The sequence below is a fragment of the Anabrus simplex genome, chromosome 6, assembly GCF_040414725.1.
Source record: "Anabrus simplex isolate iqAnaSimp1 chromosome 6, ASM4041472v1, whole genome shotgun sequence".
In the NCBI taxonomy this organism is placed as follows: Eukaryota; Metazoa; Arthropoda; class Insecta; order Orthoptera; family Tettigoniidae; genus Anabrus; species Anabrus simplex.
In genome coordinates this window covers 97146738-97165223 of record NC_090270.1, presented here as the reverse complement: position 1 = coordinate 97165223, position 18486 = coordinate 97146738, and the positions used below count along the sequence as shown (strand labels likewise).

The window sequence follows — 18486 nt, the reverse complement described above, 5'->3', positions numbered from 1 at the left end:
ATCGGGTAAATGCTATGGTTAGTGAACGTGAATTTAGCGTATTTAGGTTTGACGGGTTTTAATGGAGTTAAATTGGTAGCTAGTTTCAGTTTGGTTTTATTGATGATTTTATCAATCATATTCGTGTTAAATCCACTAATCGTAATCGTAATTTATTCTTCAATCACAACTCTATCAACATCACAGACAATAGTTACTCTGGATCAGGAATATACAGATTGAAATGCTCTACATGTAATTTTTCTTATGTTGGCCAAACTGGCCGCAGCTTCTCTACCAGATACGCCGAGCATTACAATGCCCAAAGACACAACAAATTCTCCGCAATGGCCAACCATATGAGGGACACCGGGCATAAATTCACCACAATAGAACAAGACCTCCATATCCTAAAAAGAGTCGATAAAAGCAAACTCATGACAGAATATGAAAACTTATTTATTTTCCTCGACCAACATTTTAATAAAGATAAAAATCTAAATGACACTATTGATAAAAAAAGCCCCTTGTATGAACAGATTCTTATTTTATTACGAGAATCAACTTCCCTCACCAACAAATTCTTAAAAATCTTCAACCTCACATCAATTAGAGTTCCCACCTCCCCTACAGCTAATATACCCCCCTCCCTTCCCCCCCGCCGCTAGTACCTCTAATTCAAATACAACCAATAAACCCATAGTCACACCCACCGGAACATCGCTCCCTCCAATAGCCTTACACCGTTACAACACGCGCAGTAATACACTCTCTTCCTTCCCTCCCACCAATAGCAGCCCCCCTCCATTAGTTACGTCAACGCAAACAGATCCCCCTCCAGCACAAAACTTCAGTTATAACACACGTAGCAAGAAGTCTACTGTTGCAAATACTTTTAACTCATAATATTACAAGCTATCTTTGTCACCGTCAAATGGTAAGTGCATACGATTCTACTTCAATATTTTTCAAATATCTTTTCACACAATTAACTCTACGTTTCTTGCTTCCATTTACAGATTCCACTTGTATATGCTTTTTCAACTAGAATATCTACAAACTCACAATTTACAACATTTGAACATCACTTCAAATTTTGAGATGGTCCATAGTGATCCTATTTGAAACTGTTCTTCAACTTCTATTCACCAACTTCATATCCTCAACGTGTTCTACAACTTCACCATATGCATCTGACTTTCGTCTTTTATCTTCAAGATCATAATGAACTTCGGATCTCTCGACTAACTTTGACTTTTATTCTCTCCTCTTTACTTTGATTATATAAGATTTTTCGCCATCGTCTAATTATAACCGCCATGACTATCAACTTTACTTTTATGCAATCTTACTACTTGGTATATAACAATCTGTTGTTTTATCCATTGTACTTATTTTAGCAGCCTTCTAATGTTAATTTTGTTAATACTTCCACTATTGTATCTCATCACATTGTATTTTCAAACCATCATTGTTATTTTTAATGTTATTTTACTTCAAATCTCTTCAAGATTTTAAAATTCATTTCATCACTACATGTTATTTAGACGCTTATTTTTAATTTAAGATTAAGACTGTGGCTGATGATGCCTTCAGGGAAGGCGAAACATGTCCCACTATTAGCTAACAAATTTATGTAAATCATCCAAGACGATTTTGTATTGATTAGGTGGTCTAATAAATAACTTAATGTTATTATTTCAATCTAATATCATCAATACGGACCAAAAATGATATTTATTACATGTAAAGTTGCAGGTCTTTCGATTTGACGCCCTTACGCAACCTGCACGCCATGATGAGGATGAAATGTTGATGAAGACGACACATACACCCAGTCCCCGTGCCAGAGAAATTAACCAAAGATGGTTAAAATTCCCGACCCTGCCGGGAATCGAACCCGGGACCCCTGTGACCAAAGGCCAGCACACTAACCATTTAGCCATGGAGCCGGACAGGGAAATAGTAATTCCACTTTTCTCAAATAGATAAGTTCAGACTTCACTGTGGAAATATTGAGCTAATTACATGCCATAGGTTGCTGAACTACTACAGTCATATTAATCATGTGACATAGTAAAGTCAAATCAATGGAGGTGAGCAGCATAAACCTTTTTTAACCACATACCAGCACTTCTGCCATTCTTAAATCTTTGGCAGTACTGGGGATTGTAGCTGAGTCTCCAAGGATGGCAGCTAGTAGCACTAGCCATTATACTACAGACAGTGGAAATTAACTCCGAATATGATGACCATATTACAGTAGAAAATCAGAGTTAATTGGAGATAAGTTCTACTCTGTAAATAATTCAACATGCAAAAGGTCTGAAACTAGGATGAATTCACAAATATGTATATCATCATCATCATCATCATCATCATCATCATCATCATTTCCCTTTATCCAGCTGTAGCCAGGTAGGGGCAAATATGGTTCCTCTCCACTTTCTTCGGTCTTTCCACCACTCCTCCTCCAACACTGTGTCCCAGTCCAGGTTTCTTTCTATAATGCTGCGTTGGATGGTATCCTTCCATCTCAATCGTGGTCGTCCATGGCCTCTCCTTCCTTGGATTTGCATTTCCATCACCTTTTTTGGCATTCTTTCGTCGCTCATTCGCTTTATGTGCCCAAACCATCTTAGTCGGCTCTTCTCTATTCTATCATTCATTTTTTCCACTCCAATTTCTTCCCGGATTTTCTCATTCCTTATTTTGTCTCTTCTACTCTTCTGTATCATACTCCTCAAGAATTTCATTTCGGCTGCCTGTATTCGACTCTCATCCTTCTTTTTCATTGTCCAAGTTTCTGCTCCGTAAGTTGTTATGGGTACGTAATACATCTTGTACATAGTATCCTTTGCTTCCATTGGCACATCTTTGTCCCATAACATATTTCTTACACTATGATAGAAACAACTTCCAGCTTGAATCCTTTTACTAATCTCAGCATCCAGTCGAGCATTCTCCATTAATTCACTCCCCAGGTATTTAAACGTTTCCACTACTTCCAGGGGCTTGTCTGCAAGTCTAATCTGACCTTTCCCTTCTTTCTCCCCTCTAGTCATAACAAGAGTTTTACTCTTTTCTACACTTATTTTCAATCCACATTCTTCAATCTTCCCATTCACCACATTCAACTGTTCTTGAACCTTCCTGTCGTCTTCTCCCCAAATCACAATATCATCTGCAAATAACATCATGTTCATTTCTCTTCCTCCATATGCTGCTTTTGCTGTTCTCATGATGTCATCCATTACTATTGTAAAGAGGATTGGTGATAGAACACTTCCCTGTCTCAGCCCACTAGTTATTTTGAACCAACTTGTCCTGCCAACTTGTGTTTGCACGCAACTACAACATTCCTTATACAATGCCACGATCATTTTTATTAATCCCTGTCCAATTCCTTTTTGCACCAGACTGTCCCAAACTTTCGTCCTAGGGACACTGTCATATGCCTTTTCAATATCAATGAATGTCATCACCATATCATTCCCGTACTCCCAATGCTTTTCCATTAGTTGTCTCATAATGAAAATGGGTTCTATTGTTGACCTTCCACTTCTGAAACCAAACTGATTTTCCTGTATCTGCTTCTCAACCCTCAACCTTATTCTACTTTCCAGTATCCTTTCCATTATCTTAGCAACATGGGATATTAGAGTAATTCCCCTGTAGTTCTTCAAATCTTTCTTATCACCTTTCTTGAAAATTGGGATGATGATTCCTTTTTGCCAATCCTCAGGGACCTCCTTATTCTCCGAGACATTCCTGAGAACCCGATATGTCCACTGCAGGCCTACAGCTCCAGCTGCCTTTATGATCTCCACTGAAATTTCATCTATTCCAGCAGTTTTTCCATTCTTCATCTTTCTTACTGCCATTTCAATTTCATTCATTGTAATTTCTTTATCCATTTCTTCGTCAACTAATTGCCTTTCCTGGTCATCCATTGAATGACTGTCATCCGTTCTTATGTTCAGCAGCTTCTGAAAATACTCTCTCCATCTATTTCTTATTTCTTCTGGCTTTGTTAAAATTATGCCACCTTCATCCTTCACAAATCTGGTGTTTACTTGATCTCTCTTTTTGTTTCTTAAGATACCATACAGTAATTTCTTGCTGCCCTGCATATCATCTCTCAATGTCTGTGTGAATAAGGCCCAGCTTTTCCTCTTTTCTTCCTCCACTACTTTCTTGGCCAAATTCTTTGCCTCCACATATTTTCTTCTACTTTCTTCAGTCTTAGATGTTTTCCATGCTTTCCATGCCATTTTCTTTTCCTTCACTTTAATCTTTACCCTATCAGTCCACCAGTGTGTTTCTTTGTCTTTCACATTTCCTGATGTTCTACCACACACCTTTTCTGCACATCCAACCAGTGCTTCCTTAAATCTTTTCCATTCCTCTTCAACATTCCCTACCTCTGTCCTGGGTACCAAGGGTATTATTTCCCTTTGAAATTCTTCTTGTATGCTTTTCTCCTTCAACTTCCATACTTTAATTCTTTTCTCTCTTCTTAATTAGGGTTTTTCAATCTTTCCAACTTTGAATTTTCCTATCACAACTCTATGATCTCCACCAAAGGCTTCTTCAGGCATGGCTGTTACATCTACAAGGTTCTTCCGGTGTTCTTTCTCTATGATTATATAATCAATCATGGTCCTTGTTCGTCTGTCTCCCCAGCCATACCTTGTAATCTTCTGACTGTTCTTCTTCCTAAACCAGGTGTTTCCAACAATCATTTGATTCCTCATGCAAAAATCCACCAACAACTCACCTTCTGGATTTACATTTCCATATCCAAAGGGCCCTACAACATCTTCCTTTCCTTGTCTTTCCATTCCAACTTGTGCATTTAGATCTCCCATCAATAGTACTTCCTTATCTTCTATCTGTCTCTCCACTTCCTCTAAGAAGTCCTCTTGATGTTCAATGCAACCAGTTTGTGAGGCATACAACTGAACTAGATCTTTAACGCCATTTTCAAACTGGAGTCTCATCATCATCATCATCCTATCACTGACGTACTTTGTATATTCCAGATATTCTTGGATTTCTCTTCTAAGTATGATGGCCACTCCATTTTTTGCTTCAGGTCCTCCGCTGTAATACAGCCTGTATCCTTCTCTCAGAGGGATCTCCCCTGTACCCCTCTTCTTGGTCTCGCACAGTCCAAGTATGGCTATATCTTTTTCTATCATGAAGTCAACCAGTTCTTCTGTCTTTCCCGTCAGTGTCAGTACATTAACTGTTGCAATTTTGATGTAGTTTGGTGCTGGTTGCCCATTTTTCACAGTTCCCCCAGCACCTGAAGAGCTGTGAGTCGCTTTTAGCAGGGGACGCCTTAACCTTTTCCGAGGCACCATATCTGCTTTGTCCATATAGGCTATTGTTACGATGGGCTCGCCACACCCAAAGGCATTTTATACCTACTGCCAGGTTCAAAATTAGGCCGCCCCTAACATGGAGACAGACGCCTTTCGTAGCCGCTCCTCTGGAGTACAGACGCTACGGGTATGCCCCTTCCGCCATCTCCGCCCTACCGAAGTCCACCTTCTCCGCCGTAGATGCCGTTGAGGTCTTCACTCGTAACCCTGAGCTGGGACCCATACCAGATGTTACAAACCGGGTCAGTGTGCTCTGGGACTCACATAGGCAGGGGCGCCACTCCCTGGGTAGGGCTGCCTCCGAAGAGGGTCCCTACCTGCTACCTGAAAAAATATGTATATATCACTGTATATCTCAACAGTAGTCACATAAATAAGTGGAGAAATTCAAGAATCACCATATTGTCTACGACATGTGGAAACTGAAGATGGTAAAACACTATAGTTATGTTACTGTCATTTGTTCCTCTATCTGAACTGACTACATTCTAGTTGGATAACTTGCCAATTTCCATTTATATCCTCAACTTAAATTGTGGTGCTCTTAATTAACTTACCTACCTAACCCTGGTGCAGCTACCAATCTACTATATAGTTTCATACTCTTTTTTCCTCTCAAACTGCTGAGGACATTATAATCACACATTTGTTTCCCCATGCTGTCCAACTCTACAATGTATGTCCATTGTCATAACAAAAACCTCCATAAATAAGGCAATCTGCTGAATTTAGGCCACTTAGCTTCTTGCTCAGACATGGATATTTTCATTAATATCAATATGGATTTTTGCCCAATTCAAGCACAAATAATGCAATTGAAGACATTGTTGTTAAACTTCAGGAATCATTAGATGAAGAAAATTAGCCTAAAGACTGTTCATTGACTTAAAAAAGGCATTTGATACGTTGAGGATACTTGATTAATTAAAAAGCTAATTGCAGCTTAAGTTCATCGGTTAGCATTGAACTGGTTCATCAATAACCTTAATGAAAGAGAATAATTTGTGTCTTGTTATAATAAGAGTGCCTCAGGACCCAGTTCTGGGACCTATTCTGTTTCTTATTTTCATAAAAGATTGGGTCACTGAAACTTCATAGGCGACTGTCTTTATTTGCTGACAATAACAATGTATTTTATTTTGATAACCTTGAAACAATGATGCGGTCTGATATTTCCTTGTTACAGTCATGGCTCAGAGAAAATTAGTTAACTTAAGACAGACCAATTACATGATATTCCATAAATTAGGGTGCATGCAGTTATTTGACTACTTGGCTCCGACAGTTCACGCTAACAAACTTTTAAGATTATTGATTGATGAATCATTTTCATGGAATGAGCAAATAACTGCAATATGGGGGCGGGGACGGGGGGTACTACTGGAGTTCTTAACAAAAGACTAAAATACAAATTAAATAAGTTATTAAAAACAATATATTATGACCTTATCGAAAGCCATATTACTAACACAATACATATATGAGCATGCTGTATTAGAGATCTATTTGAATCTGTTAAAATTTTGCACAAAAGAGCTTTAAAAAACCCTTTTAAGTTCCTACACTGATACCAACAGTACTACTGTAGTACTGAGACATGCTTTCACTTGAGAAACAACAAAAAGCATCATCGATCATGATTTGGAAGATAAGAGAGAACAGTTCACTCCAATTCGCTATGTATAACTAATGCGGACATTAATTCATATAACACCAGAGGTATTGATAAAATCCACATTGAAATCAATACATTAAACGAAATATGACAGAAAATCCATATGGCATTACTCTTAAAATGTATTCAATGCCCTACCAAAAGAGATACGACTGGCTCGTACATTATCGGTTTTCAAGAGGAAACTCTCAATGCACTTATCCGGTGATGATATTGTTTGCCGATTACATTGGATTCCCTTGATGTTACACTGTTGTATAATGAAAGTGTAACTCATAATTATTTTTTTCTGTGTTGGCCTATACATTTTGAATGTTAGTGGACACTATGAAATTATAATTATTAAAATGTAAAAATTTGTATCGACTCTGTTATGTGCTATTATGATTGAGTGCACCATCATAAACCCTGGCTCAGGCCCCTTAATATTATCAATTGTTAAAACGGTAGAAGCCTCCACACCATCCATGCAAGGAGGGTAGCAATGGCAGTCAATACAATGAAGATGTGAAAGCTATGCAAAGTTAGTCGGGCTCAATGCAAACTGGTATTGCATCTAGTACAGAATTAATAATAATAATAATAATAATAATAATAATAATAATAATAATAATAATAATAATAATTTTACATCCCACTTAACTACTTTCTTACAGTTTTTGGAGATGCTGAGATGCCAGAATTTTGTTCCGCAGGACTTCTTTTACGTGCCAATAAATCTACCGACACGGCGTTGACATATCTGAGCACATTCAAATCCCACCGGACTCAGCCAGGATCGAGCCTGCCAAGCTGGGATCAGAAGGCCAGCACCTCAACCGTCTGAGCCACTCAGCCCAACTAATACGGAATAAGCAGGGTTGATTTCACGTTTCTGTTCATGTGGTTTGAATTAAATACGTAATGGAGAGTAAAAATTTGAATTGTATTACAAAGACATGGCATATCCTTGTACAGTTGCAACATTTCACTCCACATCTCTTGTTCTTTTTCTGCCAGTCATATTTTTTTGTGAGAAATTGAAGTAGGAAACAAAGAAAGGTCTTTAATTAGTAATAAGTGTGACAACAGGTGTGAGCAAACTTGCGGAGAAAAGGGAAACTGGCAGGTCGCACTTTCCAATGCTGACATTGTACGACACAGTGTTGAATGCACTTCTTTGCGCCCTTCAAAAATCCAACTACCTCTACCAGATTTGAACCGGCAATCTTAGGATCCAGCGGCCGAAACTCTACCACTGATCTATAGAGGGAGTTCTAGGAAATGCTAGTAAATAGTGAACCTTAATACCACTAAACAAACTCTGTCACCATATCAAGTGAATTAAGTAAAATATTAATCTAGATGCAATTTTTACCTTTTCCAATAACTTTGCTTTGATATCACTGCTAATCCAACTGGCAGACTCAACATGGAAGCGGAGATCAACCTTACTATTAACAACATTCACATTTTGTCCTCCTGGGCCACTACTTCGACTGTAAGTGATCTGTAACTGATCTGCAAAACATAATAAATCATTTAATTCTATATTCAATCAAGCAAACTTCCAGCCATCTTCCAGTTAAAAATGATAACTAAACTATATTAAGAAAAAATGACACAAATTGAAAAAAGTATTTTTACTGTAAATATGAATCATGATTATCCTCTTCAACAACAAATACAAAAACTGGAAGTTTATTCCTTTTTAAACAATCTACAAGTTTCATGCTCCCACAGGCTAGAATACTAGAATCCTATGCTGATAAAAGCTATATTTTTTTAAAATGTCTGTCTCAACAGTGGTAAAAGAGGGATATTTCTGACTGTCAACATTTTACTAATACCATAGTTGTGATCATACAAATTTTTTATTATTTTATACATCTATATTCAGATACCAAAGTTGATACAAGAGATGCTTTAAAGACAAAGTGTCTTTAAAGAGATTGAAAACCATTGTGCTATATACGATGCTGCAGATTTATTTGATCAAGAAAATCATCGCTGCCGGGACAAAACCTCCTATGTGAAATATTTTAGCTTAGAACTCTGGCCGGTAAGGTTCTGTCATTTAAGGTGCAATATTGTGTGAATATGGTCAAGGCATTCTCGCTCTTCATAACGTATGTGCTGCGGGTCAGTATATCTCCAAAAATATTATCACATAGGAGGTTTCATCCCGGCAACGACGAAATTATAAATGCTGCAAAGACTAGTATGAATCTTATTCAGCAGATGTCATTAAACTTAGAAAACTGAAATAGCAGTTATAAACCACTAGAAAAAGATTAGAAGATGAACTAGAAGGAAAATTAGATTTAACTTTTTTTATTGCTAAACAATGAACATAGACATCACTACAATGACATGTATAACCATTATCATGTACTTACTTCGTAAATGCAGTACTATAGTGTTAGTGTACTTATGGTCCATATTATTATCCAATGTACAATTTCATGTATTAAATAGGTGATCTTGCTCACATGCAAAAAAAAACAAAAAAAAAAAACCTCTTTTGAGTGCTCCTTAAAACGTATTGTGTTTTGGGAAATAATAATAGAAATAATACTAGTAAGCAAAATGTCATCACTGTGACAAAGAATTCTGCAACTTCATATTGATAGCAGAGAAAATGTATTGAACAATTGTGGCAATTCTCTATCTGTTTACAACAAACCGGGTGATCCACCAGCCCCTGGCAATCCAGTTTTTTGCATTCCTTCAGATTAACTACAATTCTGAAAGACATCTGTCCCTTGCCCTAAATCGGGGTAATATAACAAGAGGTGTGTTTAGAGGCTAGAAGACAACAGGAATCTTAAGCGCCACTATTAATTCATTATGGATACCTCGAATGAACCCGTAAAACGAGTACAGATACGCAGAACACGTACTTTAAAACAGGAGGTGGACGCACAGACCGGGAGCACGCTACTGTGTAGGCTGGGAAGTGGACGCTGTAGGTCAAGTGTCGCAGTAGCTCACATGGTCAGGGCGCAGTAGGATGTGCGATAGTTGACGGTGCTCAAGGGTTAGAAGGTTAAGTCCCATACAGTACAGAGTCCGCCAGAAAAATGTATACATTCTTTGTTAGACAATATCGGGATATGGACACTGTCAACTGTTATCATTGTTTTAAAATGTTGTAGTATGGTCTTTCGCTCAACAGATGTCGGTACTTGCATCACGATAGTGGGAAAACAACAAGGCTGAAGTGCGCTTGACGTTCGAGCAACAAAAGTACATTCTGAAGTGGTTTATCAGGTTTGATAATGCTGTTGAAGTGCAACATCAGTGGAGGAGGGAGTTTGAAACAGAACTCCCAACACGCTTAACAATTAAACACATTACTGGGAAGTTTGAGTCACATGGAATGATTTGTGGTATTCACAAAGGAAGATCGGGAAGAACGTGCACAGCTACCAGTCCTGCTTCGTCGGCTCACGTGTTGGAAAGTTTTGCTAATTCCCCACAGATGTCTGCTACGCAATGTGCACGGGAAGTGGGGATTAGCAGTACAAGTGTACGATGAATTTTGAAAACAGCTAAGTGGAAGGTTTACATCCCACGATTACTGCATGCGCTTAATAAGGACAATCCCGATCATCGAATGCAATTTTGCGAATGGTATCAGCAAATGGTAACCCAAGATGAACAATTTCTGACAAAGTTAGTGTGGTCTGATGAAGCCCAGTTTAAACTTAATGGAACAGTGAATCAACATAAGTATGTCTACCGGGCTCCAGAAAATCCGCATGTTCATGTGGACAAGGTGGTCAATCTACCAGGGGTTAATGTCTGGTGTGGACTATTGTCGAGGGGCTTACTAGGACCCTTTTTCTTTGATGGTACCGTCACTGGAGCAGTGTACTTGGAAATGTTACGCACATTAATTTTACCAGCTGTACGTGTGCTTTATGGAGCTGATGATGAAGTCTTCTACCAACAGGACGGGGCACCACCACACTACCATGCAGCAGTACGAGCTTTCCTGGATGACAATCTGCCGGGACATTGGATTGGACGACGAGGGCCCATTGAGTTCCCTCCCACGGTCGCCAGATCTTACCCCCTATGGACTTTTACTTGTGGGGAACTGTGAAAAATCAAGTCTATCGACGTAAGCCACGCACGCTGGAGGCCCTTCGCCAGGAGATTACAGCGGCATGTGCAGAGATCCCCATTCAAACCTTGACGGACGTAGTTGCAGCGACCGCTCATTGTTCTGCTATGTGTCTGGCAGCCAACGGTGAACATTTTGAATATCTCATGTAACCATATGTTTTTTTTTTTTTTTGCTAGGGGCTTTACGTCGCACCGACACAGATAGGTCTTATGGCGACGATGGGATAGGAAAGGCCTAGGAGTTGGAAGGAAGCGGCCATGGCCTTAATTAAGGTACAGCCCCAGCATTTGCCTGGTGTGAAAATGGGAAACCACGGAAAACCATCTTCAGGGCTGACAATAGTGGGATTCGAACCTACTATCTCCCAGATGCAAGCTCACAGCCGCGCGCCTCTACGCGCACGGCCAACTCGCCCGGTACCATATGTTTAACTGAAGACAGTACTACATGTGCATTCAAAATTTAAATGTAAAAAAACACACACAATATTTTTTTAAAGTCAGTTGCCTGGGATGTGGCAAGGTTGTATACTTGATACCAGTATTTTTCACACACTGATTTGTTTATTTAGCCCTGAAAAGGGCCGTTAGTATGGAGCTGGGATGATAGAGGCTGGGAAACATGTGACAGGATTTCAGTTATCCACGTCATTTAACGCAGCACCTGCTTGAACTGACGACCTCCTTGGCCGTTACAGAGTTGCGTGCAATGTTGTAAGGACCGTCTGGCCCGTTGCAACATCTCTAGTGAAACGGATCGGCATGCCTCGGTGATGAGCCATCTAAGGTGACAAGACTGGCCAGCTCCTGTGCATACACCAGTTGTTTTACATGGCCCCATAGAAAAAAAATCCAGAGGTGTAAGATCGGGCGATCTGGCGAGTCAGGAGACAGGTCCTCCCCTTCCTATCCATATATCAGGATACGTCGCATTGAGATGGTTCTGGACGACCACCGCAGCGTGCGGTGGAGCTCCGTAATGTTGAAACCACATCCTGCAGCAGTCAAGGAGTGGCACATGTTCCAAAAACGGTGCTAATTCATCTTGGAGAAACCGCAGATAGCATTGGCAGGGCAGATGGCCCCCAAAGAAACGGGGACCAATGAGGTGATCACCCATGATTCCACACCATACATTCACGCCCCACTGTACCTCAAAAGCTATCTGTCACACCCAATGGGGAATATCCACACTCCAGTAATGCATATTATGACAATTAACGATTCCATTGTTGTGGAATCGTGCTTCGTCTGTAAATAAAAAGAGTCGCTAGAAAAGAAGGATTGGTGTCCACATGCTGTAGGATGCACTGACAGAATGCCACCTGGGTATCGAAATCATGGACAGCAAAATTCCACGGGGATTATTATGAGCTATAAATTTTTCATTTTTGTTCCTTATTGAAGTGCAATTATAATACAATTTTAATACAATTTATCAAGTAAATGATATTATGTAAGTCTTGGGACTAGTTACAGCCACTTAGTGGTCATCTTCAACCAAATAAAAATTAAACAAGTTATGTGATCACTAAAACATATGTATACCAAACAAGGACAACATTGTAGGAATAATTATAACATTAAAATATATATAACAAAAATTAAGGTTATGATGTCCCCCATAAGTCCAACCCCTCGTCCACGTCGTGAGGGACGGGCAACAGTACGAAGTAGGGGATAGCCTGCAAGGGTGAAGTACAGCAGGGACCTTGTGTGCCCCAGGACCGCTACGGTAGCTGTGAAGGCCTTACATGAACCCTGAAAAGTAACGGCTAACGGGGCTCTGGTGAAGTCCTTAACGGCAACTGAGGCGGAGAAGGAGACCTTTGGTATGGCAAAGTTGGCGGAGGAGGCAACCCTTCCTCTTGGGGTAAAATAAAGAGGAAAACCACTGCCTTGTGGTGAAGAGGGATCTTCAAAGGCTAAGGGAGACTACCCCAACAGAAAACAGCAGGCTTGGAGGCATAGGTGGCAGCCCCACCACCAAGCTCGGGTGCTGTGGGCCAATAACTCGCACAACCTTAAATTACCTTATTACAGAAACATCAACAATGAGAAACCGAACTGATCCAAAGATGACGACCTTTGGCTTGAAAAGGCTAACGAAAACTGGGCTATGGAATGTGAGGACTCTGCGGGAAAGTGGAAGGCTACGACAGGCAGTGGCATGTATGAGGAGCTATGGCCTGAACATCCTAGGTTTGAGTGAGGCAAGATGGAGTGAATTTGGGGAATTGGCAACCCATGAGGGAGCTACATTTGTATACTCTGGAAGACCCGAGGGCGATGGAGCGAGTTATGGAGGTGTGGGTACATTAATGTATAAGGAGGCCAAGAGGAGCCTTATGGAATGGTACCCAGTGACGGAAAGGATAATAGTGACACGTTTTAAGACCAATATTAGAAACATTGTGTTGATAGTATGCTATGCACCTACGGAGTCGGCGCAGGAGGAAGACAAACAGGCGTTCTATGGACATCTTAATAGAACGGTTAAGAAACAGAAAAGGAAGGATATCATCCTAGTTCGAGGAGATTTGAATGCAAAAGTGGGACAGGACAACGAAGGACTTGAACATATTATGGGAAGGCATGGTTTAGGGGAACGAAATGAGAATGGACAGCTGTTTGTGGACTTCCACATAAAGACTGCCATAAGGTGACATGGGTATCACCGGATCATAGGACAGAAAACCAGATACATCATGTGGCTATTGGATGAAGGTGGAGGAGTTCATTGTTGGATGTGAGGAACAAGAGAGGTGCAGACATTGGTAGTGATCACCATCTTGTTGTGGCTACCTTTAGAATGAAGATCCAGGCACAAAAGAAAAGGATAGAGTAGATAAGGAAGCGATATGATGTTGGAAAGCTAAGGGATGACAGAAATGTGAAAGAAGCCTTCAGGATATCAATTCCAAGCACTCACTGAGGTGGAGGATGAAACTATTGAGGAAAAATGGGTGAAGACTAGATCTGTATTTACTGAAGTAAGTGAAAATATCCTGGGTTTTAAGGACAGGAGGAAAAAAGACTGTATGACTGACCAGACATGGGAAATTATCAGACAAAGGAAAGAGATAAAGGAAGTAATGAATGCATGTAAGACATGAGCAAGGAAGGCAGAATTGCAATCCAAATATGCTGCAAAGGACAAGGAAGTAAAGAGAAGTGTGAGGAGAGATCAAAGGAAATGGATAGATGACCTATCTCAACAAGCAGAGGAGGCAGCCAGAAAGGGAAATCTTAGAGAACTCTATACCATCACCAGAGTTCTGGCAAGGAAGCAGATGCAGAAAAACCGCCCAGTCAGAAACAAAGATGGTGTCCTCCTAACAAACTCCGAGGATCAACTGAAGCAATGGCAGGAACATTTCTCTGCAGTGTTAAACCACTCCTTGGAGGAGCATGTAAATGCAGGAGAAAGCGAAGAAGAAACCCAGCCTGACCCGAGGATTAAAGTCTGCATTCCAACAGTGGAGGAAATCAAGAAGGCATTGCGAGAGTTGCATATTGGTAAGGCAACAGGTGTTAACAATATTCCAGCAGACGTCATGAAGGTCGATATGGATACCACTGCCAATATGTTGCAGCCGCTATTTGAGAAGATATGAGTTAATGGAGAAATGCCGACAGATTGGAAATGTGGGTTGCTGGTGAAGTTGCCAAAGAAGGGCGATACGTCAAACTGTAAGAACTGGAGGGGCATTACGCTTCTTTCAATCCCTAGCAAAGCCTTCACCAGGGTTCTGTTGAACAGAAGGAGTATATCAACTTGAGGCTCCAACGGGAACAGGCAGGCTTTCAATCGAATCGCTCATGTGTAGACCAAATAAACACCTTGAGGATAATACTGGAGCAGTGTGCTGAGTGGTCATCTCGCCTCTATGCAGTGTTCATCGATTTCGAAAAAGCTTTTGATTCGATCAACAGAGAAGCTATGTGGAAGGAAGTGAAGTGGTATGGAGTGCCATCACAAATTACCAACCTCATTCAGAAAACATACCGTGATTATACATGCAGAGTCATACACGAGGGCCGTGTATCTGAGCCTATATCTGTAGTTCAGGAGTACGTCAAGGTTGTATCCTCTCGCTAACCATGTTCCTGGTGGTGATTGATGCGGTAATGCGGAATGTAATGCGAAATGTGAAACGTGGTATCCAGTGGGGATTGGCTAATAGGTTAGAAGACCTAGACTTCGCTGACGATGCGTGTCTCCTGTCTGAGGCACATGGTGAAATGCAATCAAAGATTGAAGATTTGGTAAAAGAAGGAAAAAAGGTTGGACTAACGATCAACTCAAAGAAGACCAAGGCCCTAAGGATGAACACCAACAAACTAGACCCATTTGTCTTCCGTGATGAACCTACAGAGGATGTGGATAGTTTCACCTACTTGGGCAGTGTAGTTACCAAAGATGGAGGAGCAGTACAGGATGTTTCTCAACGTATACAAAAAGCAAATGGTGCCTTTGTTCGGCTCTATCCGGTATGGAAGAATAACAAAATATCTATCAGGACCAAACTTCGCATTTTCCAAAGTAATGTAAAGGCTGTTCTACTATATGGGTCCGAGACCTGGAAAGTGACTAAAGTGATTACCTCCAAGTTGCAGACCTTTGTGAACCGCAGTTTAAGGAAGATTCTAAACATCTACTGGCCGGAAGTAATCTCCAATCATGAACTATGGAGAAGGATGGGTGGAACCGAGATGGCCATACAGATTAAGCGGCGGAAATGGATAGGGCATACGTTGAGGAAAGGGAATGAAGTCATTGAGAGAGAGGCACTGGATTGGAACCTGCAGGGTAAAAGGAGAGGAAGGCCCAAACAAATGTGGCGAAGATCTGTAGAGAGGTGAAGAGGTTGGCTGGCAACAGGATCAGATGGAGATGCTTTGTTGATGCCCTATGTTCCACAAGGAACAACAGGAATTAAGTCAAGTAAGTCAAAGGTTATGATCTTCTTGTCACAATATGATGTCTTTGACTTAGGACCTCAGGCAAAGGAGTAAATCTGGAAACGATAGCCAGAATTAGGAATGAAAAAATATCCCTGTCCACTCCTCTGTTTACATGGCCTGCCTGCTTCCACCAGCAAGTCAGTGCTTGTTCTACATCAGATATTAGAGGTGAGTCTCAAATAATTTTTACTCCTTTTTAATTTCTTTCCTGTATATTTATTAACATATATATATATATATATATATATATTAATGTTATAATTATTCCTATAACATAGTCTTTGTCTGATATACATATGCTTTAGTTATCACATAAATTGTTTAATTTTCATTTGGCTGAAGATGGTCACTAAGTGGCAGAAACTAGTCCCAAGACTTACCGTGGGAAAATCTTCCCTACACTAAAAATTGCATGGCACATTCTCCATTTCTAAAGACAAGTATACGAAGGTGAACGAGTTCAGTGACATGTAACTACCTATAGTTCATTCCACATTAAGAAAAAAGTATTGCTCTTATGACAACAGGGTTGTCATATCGAATGGCTCCGCTCAACACAATCAAAGGAAAACGGCGGCACATAAATTTGCGAAATTCGATATTTGAGTTCAAGATAAAAAGTGGAAGAAACTAAGTTGAAAATTACTTTTATGAACTAAACGGCACGAGGTGTTTACAGGGGCTATTTTTGGTTTGTACAGAATCAGAGGTAAAATACGACACATAAAAAAACCTCAGCATTGAATTGTAATGCAAATTGGGGAGAAATAAGAAAAATAATATTTTTTATGGAATCGAGGGGTGAGGGATACATTTAATTGCATTTAATAAATTTTCCCAGGCAACGCATGGTACTACTGTGCTGTCGTATCGCTCACAAAAAAACAATAGTAAAAATTAAATGCGCTCGTAAAAGAAGACTGGTAAAATTAAAATGCGCTTAAGAAAGAACAGCTAAATAAAAAAACCAAGCACAAGTTATGCCATGATGTATCGCTGCACACCACAACACCAAACTCTTCAGTAACAACTTCTGTACAGTACGAAAATAATAGAACACACACAAATACTACGCAATATACAGCCAACTCTCACTCAACACAAAACAACTACGCGCCGATTTAAAGCCTGAAAAAACACACACGCAACAAACAAATACTGTAGATAACTTCACTACAGAAGTGAACTGCCGGCGGTTCACAGAGTGAGGGACTACACGATGCTTGTACCAGGGCAACACAGAAGGAGGCAACGAAGCGGTGGCTGTTCCTGCCATTGTGCTTCCTCCCTAAGAAATATATTTATGAAAAAGGAAATGTTATGGAGTTATTTTAATAACTCAGGGCAAAAATGCCTCATCCTTTTTATCTGTCTTTCATAATACATTACAAATTACAGGAAAATGTCCCTTAATCACGAGGAATTATGGGTGTCTCTGAGGGAGTGTGTTCACTCCTTGTAAGACCATAAGAGCAATACTGTTTTCTTAACGTGGAATGAGCTATAGTAAAGGCAGCTGTGGTTTGAATTCCAAGAAGATAAGCACAAAATTTTCAAGGCGAAAAATATCCTATCACTGCATTTCAAACGCTACGTGAACATTTAGACCCCCTGCCCAAAAATCACAAAATTTCATGTATGATAAGAGCGTGACGTAAAACGATACCTGAAGTAACACAGAGGATAAATCCTTCCTTTACACTTGTTTGGGACCCATCAACCCACACTACTACTACTACTACTACTACTACTACTACTACTACTACTGCTACTACTACTACAACTAAAACATTTTCATTCCGTCCCTAGGGGAGAGTGGGCCTTCTAGATGGTAACGCCATCCCTCAGACCAGGGAGACGTCACACGGTGAAAATGTTCCGATGTTGATGATGATGTTTGTTGTTCAAAGGGGCCTAACATCTAGATCATCGGCCCCTAATGGTACGAAATGTCGAAATGTAATGACAATTTAAAGGTCCAAAATCATCTGAACAGAATTCAAAACGTGATGACGTATGGATGAATGAATATGAATTTAAATCAATCAGTGGTCCCGATCACCACATTCCCAGAAATTATTGTGAAACAATAGTATTACAAACCAACGGACTGCTTCTAAAGCACAAACCTGAATCGATGATGCTTGTTGTCTAAAAAGGTCCAAAATCCAGGTCATCGGCCCCTCATACTGGTGCAAAACACTAGTACAGTAGAACTATGGTATTTGTTATGTTGCGGTACTAATCAAAAGTAGCGCAGACTTGCGGTATTCCAAACATTATGGTACTACTCACAGGTAATGTAACCCGCACATGTAATGCAAACCTATGGTGTTTCTCACCTTGCGGCACCAATTACAG

At 40.2% G+C, this 18486-nt stretch overlaps 1 protein-coding gene across 1 annotated transcript in view; it reads right to left on the bottom strand.

Annotated features, from left to right (window-relative positions):
• The window catches only part of LOC136875471 (large ribosomal subunit protein mL62), a 40035-nt gene that overhangs the window by 20099 nt on the left and 1450 nt on the right, over positions 1 to 18486 (bottom strand). The window contains exon 3 of the mRNA XM_067149014.2: positions 8402 to 8544. Within this exon, the coding sequence (XP_067005115.2) occupies positions 8402 to 8544 (143 nt within the window). The remainder of the gene's footprint in view (positions 1 to 8401; positions 8545 to 18486) is intronic.